We start from the raw sequence: 12,263 nt of genomic DNA on the forward strand, positions 1-12,263 counted from the left end.
TGATCTTACAGGGCTGTAAAGTAACCCTATACAATTAATAGAATTACTGTGCCCAAGGTTGCTGGCCTTGCATCACAAACAAGAAAAAAGTACTAGAGAGATAAAACCTCTGAAAAAAGAAATGTTTAAAATGGAAAAAGAATCAGGCCTACTGGTAAAAGAAGCACAAATGCACTGCACCTCATTGTACCAGCACTGGTAGCTGATACTGCAGCAGACACAATCCTGTGATGGACAGGTATTCTCGCATTTGCAGCTCTGCATAGACAAGAATAGAAATGCATTATTGCAGCACTCTTGATGAAATTGAATGGACACAAATCTCCCCTGTGAAGTTCACCCTTGTTCCCTACCCAGCAAAACAATTTTGATGAAAAGAAAAAAAAAAAAAAGAACTGCCACATTGGACCAAATAAAAATTTATAAGTGGCCTAAAATAACCTGCAGCATTCCATTTAGTGCAGAAGGTTGCCAAGGTTTAGCTTCCCCAATTTGAAATTTGAGCTCGAGAAAGATCCCATCCATGAATTTTTATTAAAGAGGAAAGCCTCATTCAAAACAAAATGCCTTAGTTGAAAAATAGCTGCAAAATTCAAGTAAAATACCAAACAGATTCCAGAAAGCTGTCAACACGGAATTCTACATTAGACCTCTCTTTTTAGACAAATGCCTCACAAAATAAAGAGAAAAAATAGCCGAAGAATTGTGTGCCCCGAGTGTTCTCCAGCAGGCACACAGCACCCACCTGGAGTGCAGTGATGGAGTGTTCCAGAGGCATAGCCGTGGTCTGGCAGTTTTCAATAAGGTACAAGAAGTCACTCGGGCAGGGCTCATCATCGACTCCATTCACGCACGAGATTGGATGCTGCTCCTTGCCTCGGCTAATGTCCCTGCAGCCACCAAGCCAGCCCATTCAGTCACACCCCTTTTGGCACCACAGAGGGAAACGGTCAAACAGCGCTGGGCAGCAATTTTTCAGAGGAGCCTGTGCCCTAGGCTACCGATCAAGTTCGGGCTGACAACTAAACCACAAGTAAAAATTATAGAACGTGTGAAATCTTTGGGGAAAAATAATGGACTTACTGCACGAGTGTAGGTAATAATTTTCACATTGTGCGATCGCATCATCACTTTTCCATTACTTGATCCTCCACACACCCCTGGTGCAACAATAATAAAAAAAACATTGCTTTTATGTTGTTTTGCTTATTTTCCTTGCTGCGTGGCTAGCTTCTATAAACAAAGCTCAAAACGGCTCACCACTGCAAATTGTTAGATACTATGTGCAGAGAGGATGTCAAAATTACTTTCGGTTTTCATCGAAGTTGTACATGGGGTCATGACAAAGTGGTGTCACTTTGTCACGTGCTCATGCAATGTCTTGTATAACTACACAACTGCATTTCGGTTTTTCCTTCCCTTTTTACTCATTCCACCAAGCATGACAGCTCCTGGGAACCGCACACATACAGCCATAAGTGGATGTGGCTCCTAAATTATATCTAGAACTCTCTGCTGCTAAGTCATATGCGCATTACCTGTGAAGAACACGCTCCGTAGGCAGCTTGTTCTTGACCAGTTGACCAAGCTGGTGGTTGACACTTAGCAAGCCGTAGCTCAGGGACTTGTCATCTTTGCAGCACTGCGAGAGAAAGCACTCAATGCGGCACATAACAGCTCTCTCTGTCCAGTAGCCAAAAATATGAAACAAACTCGACTTTTACATTAACTCCTTCGCTACCGTGCCCATTAAAAATATACCACTGCCATCGACAATTTTAATGCCCAGTTTCATGGCATTCGAGGAGTTTCTAAAAGAAGGTCATCCAGTGGTTAGCTCAGAAAATGCCATTTCAGAATCAGTTTAATTTTCATTTATGTGGCAGAAATGCCTTTTTGGTAAAGAGACGTGCATCTTGTAAGCAAGGAAATGAAAATTGGGTGTGGCCATCACATAGTGCTGCTTTGGGGGGGAAAAAAAAGGTACAGTGTAGACCGCTTATAACGTATGTCACAGGAGCCGCAAAAATCCGCACTATAAGCGGTACCGCACTATAACCAAAACACGCGCGAATTCAACCACATCTCCACCTATCTCTCAAGTCAACCTATATTTATCACCACTCAAACGCACAGCACTTAAAAACGAAGGCACGGTCTATATTTCGTGTTATTTTTAACATCAGCCACTGGTGCAGGACAAAAGCGCAGTCTCACAAACGGCGAGCGTGGCTTTAACTTCCGTTGTGTTTTGAAAGACCTTGGCTGCGTTTTTAGCGTCTATGAACAGATGCCGCAAGACGTGATAAGAACGCCAGCGGGATTTTTTTTTTTTTACCCCACCTTGTGTTCACGATGCCGAAGGCAGCTGCTTATCAGCGCAACGTTACTGGTGGTGGAAATTTTCGGCTTCGCGCGGCTCGAATGTTCGGAAAGGGAAAGAGCGGTGGTTTATCTGCAACAACGTTCTGAAGCGTGAACCGCGTGGTAGATTTGGTATCGCGAAAACGTGCAGTGCACGCCAGCGCGGATACAACTGGTGTGGTGTGGGTGGCGCGGTAAAAGGCGGCAACATGGCGTCGGCACTGGCCGTGAAGCGGTGCAGGCAGTTCCAGTAAGTTGCAGCGACCGCTTCTAACCGCTCGCTGAAATGCCGCACGGGGCGCAAGCGAAGATGCTCATGAAAGAAAAGAGCTAATAATGTGGGCGAAAAGTGTAGTATAAACTGTCATCCACGCTGCTTGTGAAAGCGCCCATCAAAAAATACCGCGGTGGTAAGCCGAAACATCTCTGGCGCGGCTAGCCGGCTCGGAGCGCTTCGAATCTCCCGCCATTAGGTACGCGTCTCCCCATTGGTGCAAGTCGTCAGGCTCCTCCCACTGCCACGCGAAGAAGCCACCGCGAGAGCGGAATCGTCGACACAAGCACGAAAAAAACAAACGAAAAAAACAAAACAAAAAAAAAAACTCGCGCACCGCCGATGTGCACGATTCGTGCGCGAAAACGGGCCATGCGGTTCACGATTAATGAAATCAACTTGCCGTGCGCGGATGGGGAGTCTGTCGCTATCTTCCAAGGTGCATCAAGCAAGGTCAGTTGTGGTTATCAGGTACGCACGAACTAAAGGGTGCGTATTTTTTTTTCTTTGGGTGTCTACGTTAGAGGAGGGCAAGGGGTGCACGCTGCATCAGATGGCCGATTTCATCCTTTCTTTTTTTTCTTTTGCTACCCTAAAACAATGCCTCAGCTGCGCCGGTCGATCAGCAGACCCGCCGAAAAACCGCACTATAAACGGTATTGTGCTTCGGCCAACCGCATCTTATGCGGTATGCTTATGCATTGAGTTCTATGGGAGGCAAACCGGTGGTCGCAAAAACCCGCGTTATATCCGGTCCCGCACTATAAGCGGTTACGTTATAAATGGTCTACACTGTACTTCAACTGGTGTTGATGCTCTGGGTCGCGCCACTTTCCCTACTTGAGTGCTACCTTTGCATCCACCTTAGTGAAACCAAACTTCCCCAACTAGGCCCAGAGCCATCCTTTTCTAAATGAAGAGATTTCATTCTTTGATGCGGAGTATTTTTATTTTCTAAACTATTTTTGTGTCACTTTAATGAAAAGAAGAAGAAAGCTGCACTTTATGTGAAGATTCTGTCAAAAGGAGTTAAAGAAGTATGTGCACCAAAGTTCATTTCTAAAAATTGATATAGTTCACTCATTAAAATGCCAAAATGCCTTCCCGTGATAATGGGCGTCAAATGTCAATTGGAAACAACTTTAAATGGATATTATTACCGCAGCTTTGAAAGGTTCGTGGCTCAGCCACTCTATGATGTCAAGCTCACTTAGGAGGGGTAGGGGGTGTTGACGTAGAACATTCCAGGCGGTCAAACTCGAAACAAAGCTCAAATGAAACTGACAAATGCGTACATGGCAAAAGCACAACGCAAAGTAAGCATCTTGAGGTGGGGCTTGTGGCGTCTTTTGCCCCGTTTCACCCTGCCAGTTTCAGACTGGCTGAATGCAGTGGAACTAATTTTTAATTAAGCTAGGGGGGAAGCAGGGTCACAGATGCTTTTGAAGCCAATGGACAAGGGAGGTGGGTAGTGTGGACAGAAAAATGTGATATCAGGTTCACCTAGAAGCCTCCACCCCTGCTCTCTGGCTCTCAGCATCCGAAACTGAAACTGATGCCATGAAAGACGCTGTAATCATAATCAATAACACCTTGGACACTCTTAATTCATGCATTGTATATTATGGGCTAGTAAGGATACATCAGACAAAAAAAAAAAAATCGAAAAGCACGAATTTGATGTCACTACTCCTTGAAAGGCCATGTTTTAAAACAAATTTCTCCCCCATAAAGACCTGTCTCCTAGTTTGCACATCTCAAGCAACTTTAAAATTGCTAGAAGCATAGATCCTTGTTGCAATTACTTAAGTTGGCTTCAGCATCACCTTTTCCATACACCCAGCGTTTAAGAGTGCAGCCTACAAACAAGAAAATATGCTACGTTCATTGCACAAAGCTGAAAACATTGATCGCAAAAAACTGGGCCAAGTTCTTCACTAACTAGCATTACAGCAAATTCAAAAAAGCATGAATGCCATCAGTAATGAAGTGCAATTACACTCATTACCCAAGTGGATCATTTGCTTTATGGTTCTCCCGCCAGAAAGAATAGTAAATAGCAAAAACTCAAAGAAACCTTGAAATTGTAAGACAGAGAAACAAGTTCAATAATTGCTGTCCCAGATATCAATTTGTGAAAATTTTAGCATTAAAGAGCACCACTAAAGCGCACCACTTATCACAAATTTTACATAAAATGTAGGGGTGTGCAAATATTCAAAACTTCCATATCAAAGTGAATAATACTGCATCCGGTTCAGTACTGAATTGAATATCAATATTTGAAGCTTTGAATATCTTGGGAGTATATACTGAAGTACGAAGATACACACAGACAATTGATGACGCTTGTTTAATCTTGCTTTAAAAGACTCAGATATGGGAAATTAATTGCCCCACACAAGCTGCAACAAATGCTCCGCTAAAAATACATTTTAAATGTGTTGTTATATAAATTAAACATCAGTAATATCGTACTTAGCAGTGTTATGACCCCACTAAAACATGCTGGCCACCTTCAGCAGCAATGACAAGTTTCCTCACAATGTACCTGCACTGAAAGGTCAGCCTTGGCCGCTGCTTATGCCGCCAGAGGACGAGAAAGAGCCTTAAAGCGGCTGTATCCCTTGGCTTCAGGCTTACACGCACTGATAACTGCAGACACATAGACCTAGACAACACCTTCCAGATAAGAAGGACCACTTTTTCTCGTCAAATGATGCACAACTTTTGTCATACTCTAGTAGCAATCCATTTTAGTATTTGGGACAGTTACACGAACAAATGAGCGACACAGTTCGTACTTCTGTGACTCCCCGAAAACTGCTTTGATATGAAGGTGCTAATGCAGTGGCAAGAGCTTCAGACATTCATTATGCAGAGCTTTGTCCTTACGTCTCAGTTGGTGGTTGTTTGCGAGTCCAGCGTGTGGCGTCTCTTCTCTCCTTCGCATTTGTTTCTCATTTTTTTACTCACTTTTCTCCCGTTTCAAAATGAATCAACTGGCCCAACTTCTAAAAGAGCTAAATAAAATTATTTTACTCGACTGGCAACACTGTCAAGGAACAGTCAGCATTGCCAACACTCAAACGCGCAGAAAAAGCTCTACACAAGTGAAAAGTTGTTCAGGCTTGTAATAAACACATTTCTGATTATTCAAAATTTAGTGCATAAATTATTTTTCTTCTAGTTTGAGAACTATTTCGTATTGGCACACTCTTAGAAAAAATTCATAGGTCATTACCCATTTTCACGAAGCAAGATAAACAGGAGCGCCGACTTCGCTCTCTCCGGCGGGCTCTTAATGTCCATAACTCGCGGAGCACAATGTAGATGGCGCAGCGAATGGGGCCGGCGGCGGCTAAGCGGCCGGCGTTCCCCGTGCGCCGGCGGGCGAGTTGGCGGAACGCATTCCGTCGGCTCTGTCGTCTGCTTCGGCGACGGTAGTTTCGGGCACGGACTGCTTTGGGCCTGCTTTGGCGCCGCTTCGCGTTCATGGCGCGCCTCCTTCGCACAGTTGATTAACTTGTTCGACAGCACCTTCTGGGTAACCCGGACCCGAAGGAATTGAGTGGCCGTACGGCAAAGATACGTTAAGGATTGGTTTGCATGGCGGGAAAACAAAATATAGAGACCACACACAAACATATGGCTGCTATACAAACACTACCTTTTGCGCGGTGCTTGCCGAAAATGTGGCTCCGTTTTGTAAATTTGGGAATACCAATTTGGCTGTGTTTTAACAGGTTTTACAAAAGGCGAAAGGAGCAATTGGTTTTGATCACTAGCGATTATAAAAGTTCCCTCAGCTTTCTCGCAGTTCTGCAACTTGCGTCCAAAACAGAGTGTGCCTAGAACACGGGCCGGCACTTACACGCTCATCAGAAAAGAGCAGAAATGCGATAACATCACCCGCGACTGCCCGCGACGTAGCAATCTGCTCAAGATCACGTCCCTGACAGTGCGGTCTTTTCAGAAGCCTTCATTTCGCGATAACTCGCCGAAAGGAAAGGTTTAACGAGCCGGTTGTTTTGCTGGTCAGCCGCTTAAAAAAAAAAAAAAAAAACGCCGGGAAGCCTGGTAGGCCAAAAAATTGCAGCCATACAAATCGCAGTATTTTATTTGGAGTCGCGGTGTTATCGACGAGATAACACGACCGTAGAGCGACAGTGAACATCGGGCGGTAAGTTGCGGCATGAGTTAAAATGAAGTATGCGTTTGATATTCTTAGGTTCCTTATCAAGCTGACAGTGTTTTTGTGCACTTGATACAACAGGGCAGCCGTCCAATTCAGTCATTGGCACAGAAGTGTGCATCATTGCCGTTTGCCGATGGAGACTCCGGGCGACCCTCGTAAGTGTTGTTCGTGCGCAGAAGCAGCATAAATAATTAAGTACGCGGCCGGAGAGCGGGATAACAACAGAGGGTAACCTTTGCGCTGCATCGATTCGTCGTAAGCAGAATCACGCTAGACTATGTTGTGACGTTCCATATTACTCTTGCTCATTCTTTGGTGCTTCTGAAGTCGTCGTCGTTCAGTTGCGTCTTACATGTGCTGGGTTAGTACAATATTTTTAGTGGATCTTCATAATGTCAGAATAAACGTTCCGGGAATAGGCGATCGCCATGTATGCAGCGGCGTGCGATTATCTGCGCCGTCTATTGCGGCCGCGCACAGGTGTTTAAATTCCGCGCGTGCACGCATGCCTCCTGCGTAGTAGGACAGGCATAAGACAGACGTCGCTGCGCAAGAAAAGATGCCTCTGGGGAGAGCGAAGAAGGGAAGAGCCAAGTACAGAGGCACAGCGACGAGAGGGCGAACGAAGGAGGAAGAGAGCAAAGGGAAAGCTGGGCGGCCGGCGGCGCGTGGACATTATCGGCCCGAGCAAACGATTTTTTCTCGGCCACAGTCGGCGCTCCTCTTTATATCTTGCTCCGTGCCCATTTTCATCACTGAAAAGCTGAACATAGTTCCTTATTTCAGTGGGGCAGGACTGGATACAACTGGGTACTACTCAATGCAGTGCAGCACAAAAATTGCCAGAGGCAGAAAATGTCTGTGAAAATGCCTTACTGCAAGAGGTGTGTCACCACGCTTGTTAAGTACATCCAGGCGGGCCTTGTGATTCAACAGCAGCCTGAAAATGCAGAGTACCACGTGTTCCCAAACGGCTTGTTTGCAATTACACCCAAGCACAGCACCAAGCATGACTACTCACACCACCACGTCGTAGTTGTCCTGCCTTGCAGCAATGTGCCTGTGGGGGCATAAAAATGCAGAAAACAGTAACGAAACCAACCCACAAAGGTAGGAACATTTGTTAACAACTCTGCCTAAGAGGCGCACAAGTGCAGTATGCTTGGAAACTCGTACAGCGAAGATTTATTAAAGGGACATAGACAAAGGGACAAAGGAAAAAGTTGGTCTCTGTTGGTAGATTGTAGTATCATGAGGGCAAATGTTCCGCTCGCTAGTGCAAGAGCACTAGATGCCCTGTTCCTGTTCCTGAAAAAGCCACGATTGTGAGGCCTCCCGAGCAAAAAAAATGCCCGAGGAAGGAATTCTGAGCCACCAGGAAAGAACAGGGCTTTAATACATAGCTAGGTATTCTCCCCTTCCTTGTTTGTTCTTTCCTCTTCCACCTCATTCTGCTACATCGGCTCGCTGCGGTCGGATGCATCTGCCCAATCGCACTCGCACTACCGCTGCAATGGGCAGTGCAACAGCTCTCTATTTTTTTACTTTTTACCCCTTCCAGGCACCAGCAGTCACACTGTCACCGAAAGGAGTGGTGGGCACTCGCTGCCTACCTGTTGTTCCAAAAGGCATTAGGACTACTGATGGACTAATATTAGAACTGTTCTTTTTCACAGCAGTTAACGGCATTTAAAAGGGACTTACTTTCCTTCACTGGAAGTAAGGCCTTACAATAGAGATTACAGAAAGAGTTAATAGTTAGGCAGATCGCACATGATGGTCTTTTTTACTTATCTAGTAGCTACTTATCTAGTGACAAAGATAGCAGGATGCATCCAACTTTCACATTACCATGAACTCTTGACTTCAGAGTGGGATCACAGAGTTTTTTTTAAAAACTATGGCATCAATTTTTGGTGGCAAAGAATGGACTCAGGCAGCTCAGGACAGGTCTTTGGCAGAGGCCTTCATTCTTCAGCAGACAGATAGGCTGATGATGATGATAATTGTTGTCATTCAAATCTTAAATATTAATATTTGCATATCTTTACGAAGCGGCAAGGAATTCTCAAATGAACTTGCAAATGTACGAGTTCATGTCGCCCCCCCCCCCCCCCCCCCCCCCCCACCCCCCGCTATGTGCGCAGAGGGAGAGAGAAGAAAAGGGAAGAAAGGACACCAAGAACGTAAATGTTACCAATAGCCTCGAAGGCTTGGCACTCACAGTGGGGTGTCACCGTGCTCATTGCTGGCATTGGGATCACAGCCACGTTCCAGGTACATCCATGAAATCTCTACATTGCCCGAGAAGGCTGACCAATGTAGTGCCGTATTCTCCTCCTGATGAGCAGTCAAAAGGGATTGAGGGTGACCAGGAGTACGGCAAAAGCATTGTTCCACATGATTTAGCCAAACCATGCTGTTCCCGGGCTAATTGCGCAAGTTGGAAACAAAGTAGAAAAATGTTTCCTTAAAATGTTAACAAATGCCTCAAATGTAAAAGCTCATATCACAAGGAAAGAACAGGCAGGAGTATAAAAACCTGCACACACACGAACTTGTAAGCTTCGAGATGCCCACTACAGCACGGCTCAATTCAAATAATCAAACTCAATCTCTGCACTTCACAAATCTCCCCGAACTACACGGTTTTTTCCCCTCCCCCAAATAAGTCTTCAAATAGGCGCTCGTACATCCAAGCAACACTCTTGGTTCATCTATTTGTGATCCGTGCAAGAGTTACAGACACTATTTGTACACTGCTAACAATGTGGCCATGTACTCATTTTGGCGTTAACATTTGCTCCACGGTCACCATCAGCAAGAGGACAGGCTCACCGTGTCTCTGAGGTTGGGGTCGGCTCCCTTGGACAGCAGGAGGCGCACAATTTCAACCCGCCTGTGCTCCGAGGCCCACACCAGAGGAGTCCAGCCCCCTTCATCCTGAGCAAAGCAGGCACCCACACGGTCACCACTGACACTAGCACAGTAGCCGAGCCATGGCATTGCAAATGAAGCCTCTAGGGGGCCCGATCAGTCGAAGGAGCGGTACCTGGGCATTGATGGGCAACTTGGCATTCAGGAAGACCTGGCACAACTCCACACTGCCACAGCGAGCCGCCAGGTGCAGGCAGCTCATGCCGTCTTCGCCCTGGAACCACCGTGGGAATGCGGTCCCCACACGGCACATTGCGGGGGGTGGAAAAGTATATAAAAAAAAAAAGAAAAAAAAAGTACACCTTGGCGGGGGCTCTAAATTATGCCATGGCCCTTTCCAACAGCGTGCCCCTGAACCCAGGTGTTGGAGTTCCAAGGTAACACCAACTGCATGCACAGTAACACCAAAAATCGTGGAATTTGAAATACGTTATGAGTGAAACTATAAAGAAATGCTTTCACTCAGCATTCACTGCACAAACTCGCAAAAAAAACTGTTACAGATAAGTGAGGGAATCAAAATCAAGCAACTGATCGAATTGAAAGCCTTTTTTTAGATGGGTCGCCAGCACTCTAATATAAATAATGAGCGAAAACCACGTGATGGTGTATCAGAATGCCCAATTTAAATGCCCAATTTAAACTGTTATGCCTGCTTGCTGACAAGTGCATCAAAGCTTTGTAAAACAGCCTTTATTGCAGCAGTAACAGCAGATAAAGTAGGCCCCATACGGTGTTTACATGAAAAGCCATCTTGCCCAGTACAAACATGCCTTGTGGTTGTCATGACCATCAAGGATTTGTCGCAAAGTATCAAATTAACTATCAGCTCTTCAGGTCGAATAGTTAAGTGGACCAAAATTTATGTAATTTCATTGATGTTCTCATTATCAAAATAGAGTCCAAATTCACACTTCTGGTTGGTTCAAACATTTCGCTATCCTTGCTGGCACAAGCTATGTATTCAATGTACTTCAACGTTGCTGGATTGGAATGGCACTTTTGGTAAATCATATTTTGGTTCAGTGACATCTCCGTGGAAAGAAATTGACCAGCTGTGGAAAAAAAGACATCCAGAAAAAGATTTGTGGCCAGATAAAGACATCTTTAAGGCGATGAATACATATGAAACTCGATCAATACAACTTACAAACCGAGTTTCCGAAAATGATGCCATAAATTCAAAACAAAGCTGCAGTGCTACTTAACAAATGTAACAAAGCCATTTCTGACAGCTCTCTGCCAACCTTCAGGGCACCACGCCGGCATATGGCAATCCACGAACAAGCTGTTGAGCTTCCTAAAATGTTGCAAATAGTTAGCAAGCCTTCTCGCTGAAGAGAAAACTGCCTGTGGCTGATGAGGTGGGATCAAGTGTCAAGAAAACCATGGTTCCTTAAAAAGCCACAAAGGGAGTAATTCCTATACAGTGCAGCTGCAGGAGACTAGTTGCCAGCAGTCACAAACGCAGAGGTACTTGGGCAGATTGCTCACCTCTGAAAATTTCTGTCGCTTACACATGTAGACCCAACAAGGAGCCCCTAGACTTGCCAAGGATTGAAAATTCTATTCTGTAAACCCAACAAAGAAGCCACTGCATGTTATGGAGCTAGACAAAATATGTCTCACGCGTGTTCCATTCAGTTCGGTTTGCATGTACAGCCGGTGAATTTTTTAGCAATACTGCAGGAGCATCGACCGGCGGGTGGGTCAGCCCCTTACCACAGTAGAAAGCGGCGAAACGAGCAAGAGTACTTGGCACAAGCAGAACGATCCTGTCAGTGCAACTGCCGTCCACTAGGCCGTTCCCGCAAGTACGACACAACCCCTCCCCACAGGTTATCAGCTGCTTTGCTGTGAACAAAGCGCACGCGGAATTGCTGTCCCCGCCCGGCAATGAAGAATCCGGCTGATTATCAAGGGAAGGGGTTGTGTAGTGCTTGCGGGAGCAGCCTAGCAGACGACAGTTGCACTGCTGGGATTGTTCTGCACACACGTACTACCCTCGCTTGTTTCGCCACTTTTTACCGCGATACAGCGCCGACCCACTTGCCGGCCGATGCTACCGCAATATTACCAAAAAATTTCCCGGCTGTACAAGTATGCACCAATAATTGGCTTATTTCGTGCAAGCACGATGCATAATTTTGGCTAAAACCACAGGCGCAAGTATACTCTGAATAATTCGAGCAAAAATTGTGGTCCCAAGAAGCTTGAATTACCACACAACGACCTTAAAACAAAGAAATCGTAACAGGAGCGAGAAATTTATTATTTTTCCTAATGGTAATCAGTGGCCAAAAGGAAATCATAAAATTATAGATATCTGAAAGAAGAGAAAAATACAATGAAGCTAAAAACCGAGACACTACGTCCACGACACAAAAAGTAAAACCTATGGCCCTCATCGCCATTTTCTGTTTCATTGTTCCACTACAAGTAGAAAGCTGAATACAAAGCCTAGTTTGTTAGTTTTTATGCTACTCGAAG

General features: G+C 45.3%; 1 protein-coding gene across 6 annotated transcripts in view; it reads right to left on the reverse strand.

Annotated features, from left to right (window-relative positions):
- Positions 1–12,263, reverse strand: part of G9a (histone-lysine N-methyltransferase G9a) — a 76,297-nt gene that overhangs the window by 21,600 nt on the left and 42,434 nt on the right. For 5 of the 6 annotated variants that reach the window (XM_077679857.1, XM_077679846.1, XM_077679859.1 and 2 more), the window contains 8 exons: positions 9,889–9,987; positions 9,675–9,779; positions 9,061–9,176; positions 7,858–7,896; positions 7,713–7,776; positions 1,539–1,642; positions 746–890; positions 181–258 (listed from right to left, as the gene is read on the reverse strand). In XM_077679857.1, the coding sequence (XP_077535983.1) occupies positions 181–258; positions 746–890; positions 1,539–1,642; positions 7,713–7,776; positions 7,858–7,896; positions 9,061–9,176; positions 9,675–9,779; positions 9,889–9,987 (750 nt within the window). The remainder of the gene's footprint in view (positions 1–180; positions 259–745; positions 891–1,538; positions 1,643–7,712; positions 7,777–7,857; positions 7,897–9,060; positions 9,177–9,674; positions 9,780–9,888; positions 9,988–12,263) is intronic. The other variant, XM_077679867.1, reaches the window with a different exon arrangement.

The sequence above is a fragment of the Haemaphysalis longicornis genome, unplaced genomic scaffold (assembly GCF_048455015.1).
Source record: "Haemaphysalis longicornis isolate Haplotype H1 unplaced genomic scaffold, Haemaphysalis longicornis Haplotype H1 scaffold_1, whole genome shotgun sequence".
NCBI lineage: Eukaryota > Metazoa > Arthropoda > Arachnida > Ixodida > Ixodidae > Haemaphysalis > Haemaphysalis longicornis.